This window comes from Myotis brandtii, unplaced genomic scaffold (genome assembly GCF_000412655.1).
Source record: "Myotis brandtii unplaced genomic scaffold, ASM41265v1 scaffold305, whole genome shotgun sequence".
NCBI lineage: Eukaryota > Metazoa > Chordata > Mammalia > Chiroptera > Vespertilionidae > Myotis > Myotis brandtii.
In genome coordinates, this window is record NW_005361652.1 from 443,461 (window position 1) to 457,587 (window position 14,127).

At 39.7% G+C, this 14,127-nt stretch overlaps 1 protein-coding gene across 2 annotated transcripts in view; it reads right to left on the minus strand.

Moving 5' to 3' along the window:
* The window catches only part of TBC1D8B (TBC1 domain family, member 8B (with GRAM domain)), a 65,711-nt gene extending 56,197 nt beyond the window's left edge, over positions 1 to 9,514 (minus strand). For both annotated transcript variants that reach the window (XM_005869859.2, XM_014542588.1), the window contains exon 1: positions 9,219 to 9,514. In XM_005869859.2, coding sequence (XP_005869921.1) covers positions 9,219 to 9,348 — 130 coding nt within the window. In that variant the 5' untranslated portion in view covers positions 9,349 to 9,514. The remainder of the gene's footprint in view (positions 1 to 9,218) is intronic.
* Positions 9,515 to 14,127: the final 4,613 nt, after the last annotated feature.

The window sequence follows — 14,127 nt, forward strand, 5'->3', positions numbered from 1 at the left end:
CCGATCTGTTGTTCCACTTATTAATGTATTCATTGGTTGATTCTTGTATGTGCCCTCACCAGGAATCAACCCCCAACTTTGGCTTGTTGGGATGACGCTCTAACCAACTGAGCACCCAGCCAGGGCTCAAACCAATTCTTTTTGGCTGGAGATATAGCACCACTGACTTTACAGATGAAAAATATCCTAACAGGTCTTGTAGACCAACCTCCAGCACATTCATCTACACTATAGGATCCCTGATAGAAAGCCTAGCATTGTCCTTTATAACCCCAGAGTTTATTTCTCTTAAGGCAGCCTATTGCATTTCATTAATTGGAAAGCCTTTCTAAAATATGAAAGGATATATATATATCCATCCATCCACATGGTATAGTCAGGGCTGGCTTCAGGGGCTTGGTGATCTGTCCATAGGGCCCTATGCTCAGAAGGGCCCCTTGCCTGGTTAAATGCTCGATTGTCACCATCTTGAAATTCTTAATTTTTAAACAAAGAGTCCTGCTTGTTCCTTTTGTACTGAGCCCCACAAATTAGGTTATAGTGGTTATAACTGGGTAGTGGGATAATGGGTAATTATTATTTTCCTTTTTTATACTTATACATATTTTTCTGAAATTTTTACAATAAACATTTTTTAATCTTTAAGATAGAAAAATAAAGCTACTTCTTACACACCTAAAAAAGGAAGGGTGGCCGAAACCGGTTTGGCTCAGTGGATGGAGCGTCGGCCTGCGGACTGAAGGGTCCCAGGTTCGATTCCAGTCAAGGGCATGTACCTTAGTTGCGGGCACATCCCCGGTGGGAGATGTGCAGGAGGCAGCTGATCGATGTTTCTCTCTCATCGATGTTTCTAACTCTCTATCTCTCTCCCTTCCTCTCTGTAAAAAATCAATAAAAAATATTTAAAAAAAAAAAAAAGGAAGGGGGGCCCTAGCCGGTTTTGTTCAGTGGATAGAGCATCAGCCTGCGGACCGAAGGGTCCTGGGTACGATTCTGGTTAAGGGCATATGTCCAGCTTGCAGGCTCAATCCCCAGTAGGGGGCATGATTCCCTCTCATCATTGATGTTTTTCTCTCTCTCCCTCTCCTTTCCTCTCTGAAATCAATAAAAATATTTTTTAAAAAAAGGAAGGGCACTCTACCAGCCTGGCTCAGTGGTTGAGCATCGACCTACAAACCAGGAGATCATGATTCGATTCCCGGTCAGGGCATATGCCTGGGTTGTGGGCTCAATCCCCAGTGTGGGGCATGTAGGAGGCAGCTGATCAATAATTCTTTCATCATTGATGTTTCTATATTTCTCTCCCTCTCCCTTCCTTTCTGAAATCCATAAAAATGTATTTGTTAAAAAGGAAGGTTATTCTTGGGATAAATAAAAGACTACTTTGCAATTTGGGGGATGACACAAAATATATTATACTCTATTAAACATGATGGGTCTTCAAATATGATCATAGCTGACTTGTCTCTTCTTGCTTATTCTTCTCTTCTCCTAGGTTAAAATATACCTAGTTCTTTCAACTGTTTTATGAGATTGTCTGGGCCTCTTATTATTTCTTTCTACTATTCTCTTAATATATTTGTCAAGGTCTCATAAAATGTGTCATTCAAACCTGAATACCAGATATGGTCTGAAAAATTGCAGGTTTTTTTTTATATTGGGGCTTGGTGGCTGTATTAATAAAATCTAATATCATACTAGCTTTTTTTACCTACTACATCATATTATCATACTAAGCTTATGATCAACTAAGCAACTTTGATCTTTTTCACAAATATAAGCACCAACCTAGGTATTCTGTCCTATACAGTTGATTTTCTTTAAAAAACCTAAAAGCAGTGCACATTTACCCATGTTAAATTTTATCTCATTGATTTCAGCTGAGCATTCTAATTTGCCAAGATATTTCTGAATCTTGATTTTATCTTCTGGACTCCAAATTTGGAGTCTCAATCTAAACTGCAAATATAAATAATTTGGAGAAGTTTTTGAAACTACTCAAGCTCAAGTTTTCAAGCTACGGAAGCCCAGAGTTTCTAATTTAATTCATCTGGGGTAGGGATTGGGTATTCTATTTTTCCCTTAACTTTGTATTATAAAATTTTTCATTCATATAAAAAGTAGAGAGAATATACTGCAACCTCTATGTGCCTATCACCTAACTTTAATAATTATCATCACTTTGTCAGTCTTCTGTCATTTACCCCATTTAAAGTAAATACCAGACATCATATCAATATCATTTTACCCATAAATACTTATGTCATTTAGTTTGTTTAAAAGTTTCTCAGTTGAATCTAACATGCAGCCAGTGTTGACAAAACTGATCTATGGTAGTAATTTTCCCTTTCAATTTTCAGACACCTGCAAATTTGATAAACATTTCTTTTCTGTGTTAGATCAATTATAATGATGCACAGGTAGGACCAATGGTGGAGTGTTGGAGGGGAGGCCATTAAAACAGCCACAGCTTGAAGATGGTACTCATTATCAATTTGCTAGTTTGACAAGTGGCTCTTTCTACTTGTAAACTAGACTGAGGGCAATGTGTAAGGCAACACTGCTCTAGCTACAGGAGAGTCATTTAAATGAACTTCCTAATTACAAATAAGATTTATTTCCATTCCAAGTAAAATGTTGAATTATAAATTTTGACCATAAAAATGAAACTTTATAGTAGATTCTGTCATTAATTACCATATTCACAAAGTCAAACAAGTATACCTTTACTGAACTTTTTATAATTTCAATTTCATTAAGTGTTAATGAACAAACTAGTAAACTGTCAAAACACTTAGTAGGAAATACATTCAAATAGGAAAACATAGTGTTCTCAGTAGAGGTGTGGGTTTTCCCGATTTTACTGCTTTTGCTACCAGATCTAAGTCCTTAAAACAGTATTATGCATGCTTATTTTAGAATAATCTAACAACCACAGTGGTATTCTGAAAGCTACCAACTTAAAAATCATTAAAAAACAGTTAATAATAATCCCTCTTTTGTTCTGTTTTCCCTCTCCCTGAATTTTTAAAATACATTTACTTGAAAACTGGAAATATGTAAGCACTCATTTCCTTCCCTAATTGAAATTTTTACTCATTGAAAGATTTACAAAAATATTTTAGTGAAGTAACTGATACCCAAAATGGCAGATTATAATAGCATGGAAGGGGGGAGGGGAGAGGCAAGAATGCATGAATTATCAATCAAACTTAGTTACAATTCTAAAGATTAAAACATAGGGAACTATGAGAATTGTTACCATCTTTATTTATAGCACCTTCTTACATTTTAAGATTTCATGCATGATGTACAAAAAGAGTAGCCCCACAGAAAACTAAAGAAAATAACAGAATTTAAATTCCTAGGTGCAAAGCAATAAGCAAGTGTGGCCACAAATGAATAAATTCATATATAGTACAGTACTTTAAAAACATTATTTAGAAAAACTAAAGCTGGTTAGTTTTAAACAAGAGGACAACAATTATAGTGATAAAAATCAACAAATGTGATTATCCCTTCCTTGTTTTAAAAATTCACTTCTTTTTACTGGAGTAAGGGAGAAAAATAAGACCACCTAGGCTGGAGTGGAAAGAGCTCTAGAACAAAAATAACAAAGGTTTAATTCTCAGGTCCCTTTAATTCTCTATCTCAGGTCTCCATCTTCCATAGATGAGGTCATTGCTCTTTAACCTTTTCTAATTGCTAAGGGCACTATCTCTTGATTCTCATATTTTCAATCACAAGTAACTGAATATGGACTAACTGCTAAGTCCCCAACAACTGCCATTTTTGGCTTTTGTACTATCATATTATTCCTCCCACTTAGAATGCTTTTCCCATCCCATCCCAGATACTGTTAGTGCTCATAGATGGCTGATTTAATTCAAAAACAATCCAAACTGGTTTTTGGCAAATTGCACCACAGATGTCACACTGGAATTCTGCCAGCAGAATACCACCTATTGTTATTAACCACTATTTTTAGGAAATCTTTGTATCATTTAACAGGACATCTTATCAGCATACTTTACACCAGAGCTGGCCTTGGAAAATTGCTTTTGGGGTTTCAAATACCCCTTATTCGTGACTATTTAGAAGCTACCAAAACCAGGTTGATATTATTGACTACCTTAGTAATTATATAGTTTGCTTACTTGTTTATTATCTGTCTGTCCCACCAGATTATAAACTGTGTGAGGGTAGGAACCCTTTCTGTTTTATTCAACACTGTATACTCAAAATCTAGCACAGTAGCCAGCTACCACCATTTCTCAGCTTTCCTTCACAGCAAAATTCCTAGAAAAAATTATATATTTTTTTTCACTCTGCTCCCAAATATCTGCTTGGCTCATATACTCTAGTCCCTCTGCTCTCTGCTCATATATCACCTAATAGGCCTTCTCAGACCAAATTTTTCTAAAATACCCTCTTTATCCTTATACCTTGCTTTATTTTTCTTCATATCGCTCATCACCACCAGCCATATAATACATTATTTGTTTATTTGCCTTCCTCAACTAAAATGTTAGCTTCATGAGAACAGGGATTTTGTTTTGCTCACTGCTGTTATTGCTAGCACTTAAAACAGTGTTTGGATTTTATAAGGCATCTGTAATGATCTGTTGAATGAATATATCTTGTTCCATTACATTTCCTTTTGTGCTTATATAGCAGCAGCAAGAGGTGGAAAACTGGGCAAATTTTCTAACACAAAGGTAATGTAAAATCCATGTCATAGCTGTACAACATGGTAAACATTGCAGTGCTCTTTATTTTGCTATTAATTTTTAACTTACTTTACAGCCATAGTCGTTCTACAACTGTACAACAGAAGCATGGGATTTCACCAGCTGAATCTTTATTTCTTCAATTATTGTTTTTAAAAACATAACTAAGATAACTAAAGTTATGTGTACTCTTTAATACCACTCAGTAAGACAACAAGTGGTATTTATATCTGTAAAATTTCTACTAGTATTTGAGAATTTCTAGGTTTTGGGCAATTGTAGATCACAAAGTAATGCTACTGTGATATTTTATTCTAATTGTTGTACATTATTCTGATTATAAACCATAAGTGCACAATCATCATCATACCCAAATTCTTAAATTATTAACTAGCAGTGTTTTGCTTTTACAGTGATATCATTGCATATTGGATATAATGTTACTACTCCAAATCAATTTCTATGTACAACATGAGAAAAGTAATTACTAGGGAAAATGGTACTTAACATCTTACTCCTTCTTTAATAGATAAATGAATACCAAATGTTTATATAGTTGCTCACAGGTTTCAAAACTCACTTGACTCACATAACAATGCTGTGAGGTAGAGAAGATGAGGAAACAACACCTTTACAAAACAATTACAACTGAATAGAGACATAAAAATATTAAAGAATCAGGAAAGATAAAGGAAGGTGGGTTAATGCGGTAAGTGGAATTGTTGGACTCGGTGGTGTATTCATGTATTTGTGGATGTTGGCTTATAGTTAACTTATTAAATAGAAACTCCCTAGGGTAACCCCTGGGGAGGGAAAAGCACTCTGTGTTCCTGTTTGTCAGATCTTCCTAAATCCCATACACTAAAGTTCTTAATAGAATGCAGCACCATAATTCCACTCAGGTAGTAGTTCCCATTTGCAAAGCAGAGCAAATTCACTTGTGCTTAATAAACCAAATATGCATAAATTATTTTTAATCACATAAAATGAGGTGCTAAATTTAGATGCCATAGAAGAGACATTATCCTTAATCAGGCAGGAGGAACAAGGGATAATGTAAGGTAACTGCAAAAATCCTGAATGGTGAATTACTTATCTAAATGAAAGAATGTAACTTTATATTAAACTAATCTTATGTTTAACAAAAATTTCCACAAGATATTCCACTCTGCTGGGAACCAGGACAATTAAGTAAGATAAAGTTAGACAAATGGTAAATAATCTATCAGATATCCACCAAAAGTGTTTCAGAATTTTAAAAAGGACCTCAGAATTCTAACTTCCAAATTAGTCTCCTATTATAACCATACTAAGGTTCTCTATTGCTCCAATTCCATTATTAGAAAAAAATAAAGTCACCAACTCCACAGTAAAAGTCATTACATTGCTGGTGGTTATTGCCAATTATTACAAGGCAAAGAAATGAAATCTTAAAGATAGTACAACTAGTAACATTTTGAGATGGTCATTATCTTTTCTTCATTAAACAAAATGTATAAATGAATCTTTTAAAGGAGTAGGATATAACACTGGATTTTAGCAAACAAAATGGATAAAGGCAAGCTTATGCTGGCATAGTCAAACTCCTGTGGGAGCTAATCCACATGTGGATTTGTAGTAAAGCACAACAAAGCTCTTGGCTTCACAATTTTAGTAAGAATAAGGTCATTGAGCAGCCATGAAAATCAGCACACACTTTATTTAGCTCTAGACACCCCCCCAAAAAAAACCCCCACAAAACACACACACACACACACACACCCCTTTCCCTAGCTGGTTTGGCTCAGTAATAGAGCATGGGCCCGCAACTGAAGGGTCAAAGGTTCGATTCCCATCAAGGGCACTACCTTGGTTGCAGGCTCAATTTCTGGCTCTGTTTGGGGCACATGCACGAGGCAACCAATTGATGGCACATCCATGTTTCTCTCTCTCTCTGTATCTCTTCCTCCCTTCCACTTTCTCTAAAAATCAATGGGAAAATATCCTTGTGAGGTGAGGATTAACAAAAACAACATCTCTTTGGTCCTTTTTTACCCATTGTTTAATTTACATGAAATATAGTGGCAGCTCTCACTTGGTAATTTCAAGCATCTTGACCAGTGGTTCTCAACCTGTGGGTCGCAAACCCTTTGGCAGTCGAACAACCCTTTCACAGGGGTCGCCTAAGACCATCCTGCATATCAGATATTTACATTACGATTCATAACAGTAGCAACATTACAGTTTGAAGTAGCAACGAAAATAATTTTATGGTTGGGTCACAACATGAGGAACTGTATTAAAGGGTCGTGGCATTAGGAAGGTTGAGAACCACTGATCTTGACACTACCACAAGTAAAACAATCATGCAGAGATATAAGTTGACCACAAAAATTTGGCTATGGATATTCTCAACATTCACCTGTGGTAGAAATCTTGGTTCATTTCTTCAGACAAATCTCTTATTCTAGAGATATGGGGAAGAGTAAATGATAGTGGATGGGAAAGAGATAAGAAACTGGTGCAATGGGTCCATGCTTTAAGAAAGCATGTGAAATGAAAAATCAAATACACAAAACAAGAAGTGATCATTTAAAGGAAATGTGCAACAAGTAAAAAACCATTTAATATATTACAGTGATTGGATTCTCAAGAATGACTTGCCTATTATTTTTCAGGAATATGGTAAAAAGCAAAATACATTTCCTAATGTGGGTAAATGTGGGCAAGAACACCAGAAAAATTCTGGTCAAACAGAATGATGGCGAACCAAAATATTATGCTGTAACACAGGGCTGTAAGGATCTATTTAAATATATTTTGACTTGTTCTCAATAGACTAAGAGGATAAATTACATCACTGGGTAATGATGAAGACTGATTCTCAAATTTTAATCTGGAAAGTATATGTATCTGTTAAGTGGAAAGATTCCTCTGAGAAGTAGCACTTGCAACTTTTAAAAACCAGAAAACTAAAAAAAAATGTTAATCTAATGAGGTAATTGTCTTTGCCATATTTTCAAAAGAGCCTTTTTAGAAGCTGGATAAGATAGGTCTTGCAGGCTTTTTAAAAATGTCCTGTAGAAACTCAAAATTATTGCCACGCTGGGTGTGGCTTGAAAAAAGGAAATAGCAGCACACATCTTAACAACATACTTTGATTTGGCACCTATTAGCTTTCATTTTATCCTCTCTACTCTGTGAGATAAACACCATTTTGCAGAAGAGGAAAAGCAATGTCATCTCCTCCAGGAATCTTTATTCAATCCTTCAGTTATTTGGTTCTAATTATAATTTAGCTGGTTTACTAGTTACTGATTATAATTATAATTTCCCTGGATTACTTCCTCTTAAGCAGACCCTCTCCCACTTATGAGGATTATGAGCACTGCAAGGCAGAGAACTGAATCTTATATCTTTGTACCCTGGCATTCCATGAGGCACCTAGTAGGCACTTAAGGTTGAATAAATGAAAAAAAAATTGTCAAATGTCATTTAACAAGAGATGCGAATGGGACTAAAAGGCAGAGTTTCTGATTCTTCCCTTTTTCTGCTACTCACACTGCCTAAATTAAGCCTGGTCCGCCACTTCAAGGCCACAATACCAAACTAGAAAGTGTCACAAAAAAAGAGCTCTGGTCTTAGCAATGTCCAAAACTTTGAATGCACCTACCCCAGAGGAGGGGTCTGAAAATCAAATTCTTTGGGGGCTTTAAGTACTTGACCAAGGAATAGTTCTTGATTTGTAAATCAAAGAATTGAAGGCAGGATGGAATAGGCAGGAAGAGTTAAAACTTCCGTTGGCTTAATTGGTTTGCTTACAATCATGGCTTTGAAAGAAAAGGGCAGCGCCAAGCACTCAAGACAGGAGTAAACTGCGAAGGTTACTTAGAGAGGGGAGCCCAAGGATTGAAACCTTGTAGACAAAGTAAAAGATGCTAAATTGGAAGAGGTCAGCAATTTGGTAGACCTCTCCCTCGCCCTCCCCTCACTCCTTACTCTCTCATTTGAAGCCAGTCCTTCTGGATGTGATGGGGCTCCTTCCTTTCTCACCATCCTCCCTGCCTCTCCCCCCCCCCCCCCCGCACACACATTTACCCCCCGCACACACATTTACACTCCTCAGGGTAGTGATTATCAATAGAGATTTTGTGAAAATAGTTAAGTCCACAACTGCGAATTGGCCCTGGTCACCAGCCTAAACGCGACCCGTGCAGGTCTAACACTCATCAGCCCCCTCCCCCATGAGAAGCGACAGGGAAGGTACTTTGCCTCAGAAAGAACCCGTCCTCCTTTTCGCTGTCCCATCGAAAGAGCAACTGCTGATCCAGGGATACATTCTCAGGACTCGAGGAGAGCAACGCAAAGGTGGTGGCGGGGGAAGAACCCCAGTCCTCCGCCCAGGGTTCAGGATCCGGAGGTGGGTGGCGACGAGTAACTGTCCTCCTCACCACCTTCTCAGTACCAGCGACCACGGCCCCGAGGCGGGTGAGGGTGGCCACAACTTACCTGTGAGTCCTCCTCCGCCGTCTTCCCCATAGCCCCGACGCCGTTGCAGCACGAAGTAGTCATTGGACCTTTCCATCAGCCACAGCTTCAGCGCATTTTTCAGGAGCACCTCCTCCGGCTTCAGCCACATCGTCAAGAACTTTGTGCAGCCCGTGAGCAGCGACCTAAATCCCCTCTTCACCTCACCCTCCCACCCCTCTTTTCCCTTCTACTTTTCCTCCCACCAATCTTCAGGCACCAGTGGCTCAGGTTCAGGTTTTCCACACTTCCCCCAACCCTCCTCTCCCACGTAGGCAGCGAGATCGCCAATTCCCTCCCACAGCGCTACCTCCGGACAGGGAAATAGTCCCGCTTCATTTCTGGGAATTGTAGTTTCCTACCCGCTTTTCTGTACTCATCCCACTGGAACGCGGGACTACACTTCCCATAATCCACTGGAGTGAGAACTGAGGGGGTGCTTTCAAAGTGGGTCCCGCGACCAGTTAAGTGTATTTTGCCTATCTAAAATTTAAAGCGGGGTTTGTTTGTTTGTTTTGTCCTAATAAGTGAGTCTCAGATATAAATGTGTTTCTTCTTCTCATCCTTTTACAACCGAGGGCGTTAAACTACAGAAAACAAAGTTTCTGGAATTTTGGAGTAAGGAATGGCCCATTCTCTGAAGCGGTAGTAGCACCAACTAACCTTTAAGGAGCTCTTACTATGTACTAAGGAGATTTCGCGTACATTTTCTCACGTAATCATTATAGAAGTCTTGCGAAGTAGATTTTATTCCTCATTTTGCACGTAAATAAACAAAGTGCAGATGGGTAAGAGGACTTGTCGAAGGGCACCCAGTAAGTAGTCATACGATATCTTGTCTAATTCAAAACCTTCCTTAGAAAGCTCTTTCTACCCTTACAGGAAGAATATAAAATATCCAGAAGCCACCCAGTTTCTTCACGGAGTGCGCCCTTTCCTTCCCCCACTGCCGCCCCAATCAGTTTATTTAACTACTGTAATCAGCCACAAAATGTCTTGGTAGACTTTCCTTTTCAGGATCTAAACAATTTATGAGTAATATTTTTTTTTTCTTTTTTAAGCTCTTTAAGAAAAAAAAATCCTTTTAGGGCAGCCTTCACCTCTTTGTACCAAGGCTATAATACACAGCTGCTTAAACAATAAGGCGAATGAGTTCAGTGATTTGTATAATGTTGCAGTGAGGAATTATTTGAGGGATCTTTTTATTTATTGTGATAACTAAGCCCACCAAAATTAGAGTGCACTAAAATCGAGGACAGGTTTATAAGAAGGAAGGAATTAGGAGACAATGTACAAAGTATCTAGGAACTCTTGGTAAGATATTTTGAGAAGAAGCCTCAAGGCCATTTGGCTAAGAAAATGGGGTGGGGCAGACCCAAAGCCTAGTTGCAGAGCCAAAGAACTCTGCCTTGGAGCAGCATCTGTGGCTTATACTTCTCAAGATGTGGGCCAGCTCAAGGGAGACAGACATATACTATAAGCAGATTTGTCTTGGAGGTGAGAAAAGGATCAATTTGCAATTCTCTTTTATTAAAAGGCAATAAGAGGGGTCAGGAAGAGATTAATCAAGGAATTTATATGCATACTAGAGGCCCAATGCACGAAATTCGTGCACTGGTGGTGGGGGGTCCTCAGCCTGGCCTGCACCCTCTCCCAGTCTGGGACCCCTCAGGGGATGTCCACCTAAGCCAGCAGTCAGACATTTCTCTCACAGTCCAGGGCTCTCAGAGTCCAGGACCCCTCACTCCTTACTGCCCATCAGCAACAGAGGCGGGAGAGGCTCCCACCACCGCCACTGCACTCGCCAGCAGTGAGCCTGGCTTCTGGCTGAGCGCACTGTGGGAGCGCACTGACCACCAAGGGGCAGCTCCTGCATTAAGCGTCTGCCCCTTGGTGGTCAGTGCATGTCATAGCGACTGTTTGTTCCCTGTTCAGTTGATTTGCATATTACGGTTTTATTATATAGGACTAGGGGCCCAGTGCACAAATTCATGCACCTTGAAAGGCACTGTGGGCCGCAAGGCTGCAGTGGGCACAGGGCCGGGTCTTGGCCCATCCTCCATACCCCCACCTGGCCCCTCCCACCGTGGCCCTCAGTCCCCTGTCTGCCAGCAGCTCCACTCCTGCTGCTGCTGCTCTTGTGCACTGATGGCACCCACTAGTCCCGCTTGATCCCGCTGACGGTGGTGCGAAGCAATTGGGGCCAGCGCCAGCAGTGTGTGCAAGAGGTAGCTGCTGCCCCTCAGGAACAAGGGGAGGTAGAGAAGCCCTGAGGGGAAATCGTGGCTGGCAGCTGCCGCTCTCACCCGCTGACAGCGCTGAGCGATCAGGGCCTGGTGCCGGCAGTGGGTGCAAGCGGGCTGGCGCCAGCAGCAGGTGCAAGCGCCGGGCGGGACTGTGGCACACAGAAGCAAATAATTTTCAGTAACCACCAGAGGCTCTCCCTGATGACAGCAACCAGCACCCTGCCTTGGTCTGGCGCCCCCACTCACCTGCTCCATTATCCGGCCACGGCCGATGCCCGCCATGTTCAACAAGTGCCCCCTGGTGGTCAGCGCATGTCATAGCAACCAGTTGTTTGGTTTTTCTGCCATTCAGTCTATTTGCATATTAGCCTTTTATTATATAGGATATACATAACCCATGGACACAGACAATCGTGCAGTATGGGGATGGTGTGGGGTGCAAGGTTCAATGGAAGGGGAAAAGGGGACAATAAAGATAATTTAAAAAAAAAAGCAGTAAGTAGTCTCATGGTAGCTTTCTGGAGAGGATGGGAAGAGGCAGTCTACCCAGAGTCCAAACTGCAATGTATCCCTGGGAAAAAGTCTTTCCAATGTTGAGGTATAGATGTGTACTAAGGAAAATAATTCCTGTTTCTGGTGAAAGATCAGTAAATGTAGTAAATGTAGAGAGATGTGAGGTGTCTTTCTTTTTTTTTTTACCTTTCCTTCCCTTTTTCATTTCCTTTCTCATCATACCACATTCTTTCCTAATACCCTTAAAGGTTAGGGTTGTGGCAAGGGCTGTCCTGAAATGGATGGTTCCTCTGCCTCTTTATTCTGCAACTCCACGAAATATGCCCACATGTTTCCCACTTTTAGTCCAGTAGGGGCATTTAGAGAGCTCCTGCTTTAGTAAACATTTCACTGATTATGTAAAGAAATATTTTTTGAGATTAAATTGCTCCTGTGATATAAATTTTGACTTGATCATAAATTATATTTCAAGCACTTGCAAATCAAAGTATTTTCCCAAAAGTATCTTTACAAAAACAGACCATGTCACCCTATTTAATATTCAATTGTGTACGTTAATATAATTTGATTTTAAGGACGAAGGACTGGAATTACAAACTGCTTTAGATATCATTGCTGATACCATAATAGAAATTTGAGAGAGAGATTTAATCCTCATTAATAAATATATATTTTTACATCCTTACTTTACAGATGAAGGACAGGAAGCTCAGAGAAGTTAAGTAACTAGCCTAAAATCATATAGCTAAATAAATAGCAGAGCTGGAATTTGAATCTATATTTGTCTGATGCAAACCATGACACTATACTATATATGCATATTGGTTATAAATAAATACTTCAAATACTACATGTCCGAAGCCAAAGTTTTACCCCCAATATCCCCGCCCCCCTGCCCAAGATTGTTTCTCCTACTAGGTTCTCATAGTTCAGAACACCACTGTTTACCAAGATGCTCAAGCTGTCCAGTTGGTGTGGCTCTGTGGTTGAGCGTCTACCTATGAACCAGGAGGTCACGATTCAATTCCCGCTGCACACAGGAGCAAAGTCAGGGCATAAGCCAGGGGTGGGAAAACTTTTTGACTCGAGGGCCACAATGGGTTCTTAAACTGGACCGGAGGGCTGGAACAAAAGCATGGATGGAGTGTTTGTGTGAACTAATATAAATTCAAAGTAAACATCATTACATAAAAGGGTACGATCTTTTTTTTTTTTTAGTTTTATTCATTTCAAATGGGCCGTAGTTTGCCCACGGCTGGCATAAGCCCTGGTTGCAGGCTTGATCCCCAGTGTGAGGTGTGCAGGAAGCAGCCAATCAATGATTCTCTCTCGTCATTGATGTTTCTATCTCTCTTTCCCTCTCCCTTCCTCTCTGAAATCAATATAACTATCTAAAAAAAAAGATGCTCAGGCTAACATCTTTGGAATAATCTTAAACATTTTAATCTTAAACTTTTTACTCAAGCCACCTCCTCTCTCTCTCTCTCTCGCTCCCTCACTCTCTCTCACACACACACACACAAACCTGTACTTATTGTATATAAGTCCATCCCATTTTCCTATTATCACTTCAGATTAGCCCTACATCACTTTCCTGTTATACTATTTTAATAGCTTCCCAGCTCATCTGTTTGCTTCCATTCTTTTTTTCTGATCTAAGCCACAAAATTATGGTACAATGATACCATAGATGGATAATACCTCACTTATCTAGAGGTCAGTCTTCCAGCAGATTCAGCTTTCTAAATCATAGCTTCAAGCACCTATGTAAAAATGTACTAGGAAACCCCAGATAGCAATTCTAAGCCCTGTGCCATGGAAAAACTAAGGTTGACCCTCAAGATTTTACTGACTTATTTGAAATGAATTCCACAAGCTTAGTTGATACTTTACAGCCTGCAGCAGCTTTAGAAGCAGTAAGATTCAAAACAGGAGACACACTACTAGAGGAGAACCATTTAAGGCTTTGCTATGCAAAACAGGGATCCCAGATCAGCAACACCTGCATCACCCAGCATCTTAGTAGAAATTCATAATCACAGACTCCCTTTCAGACTTGTTGAATCAGAGTGTACATTTTAACAAGATTCTCAGCTAATATGTGGCACATTGAAGTTTTAGATGCACTAATT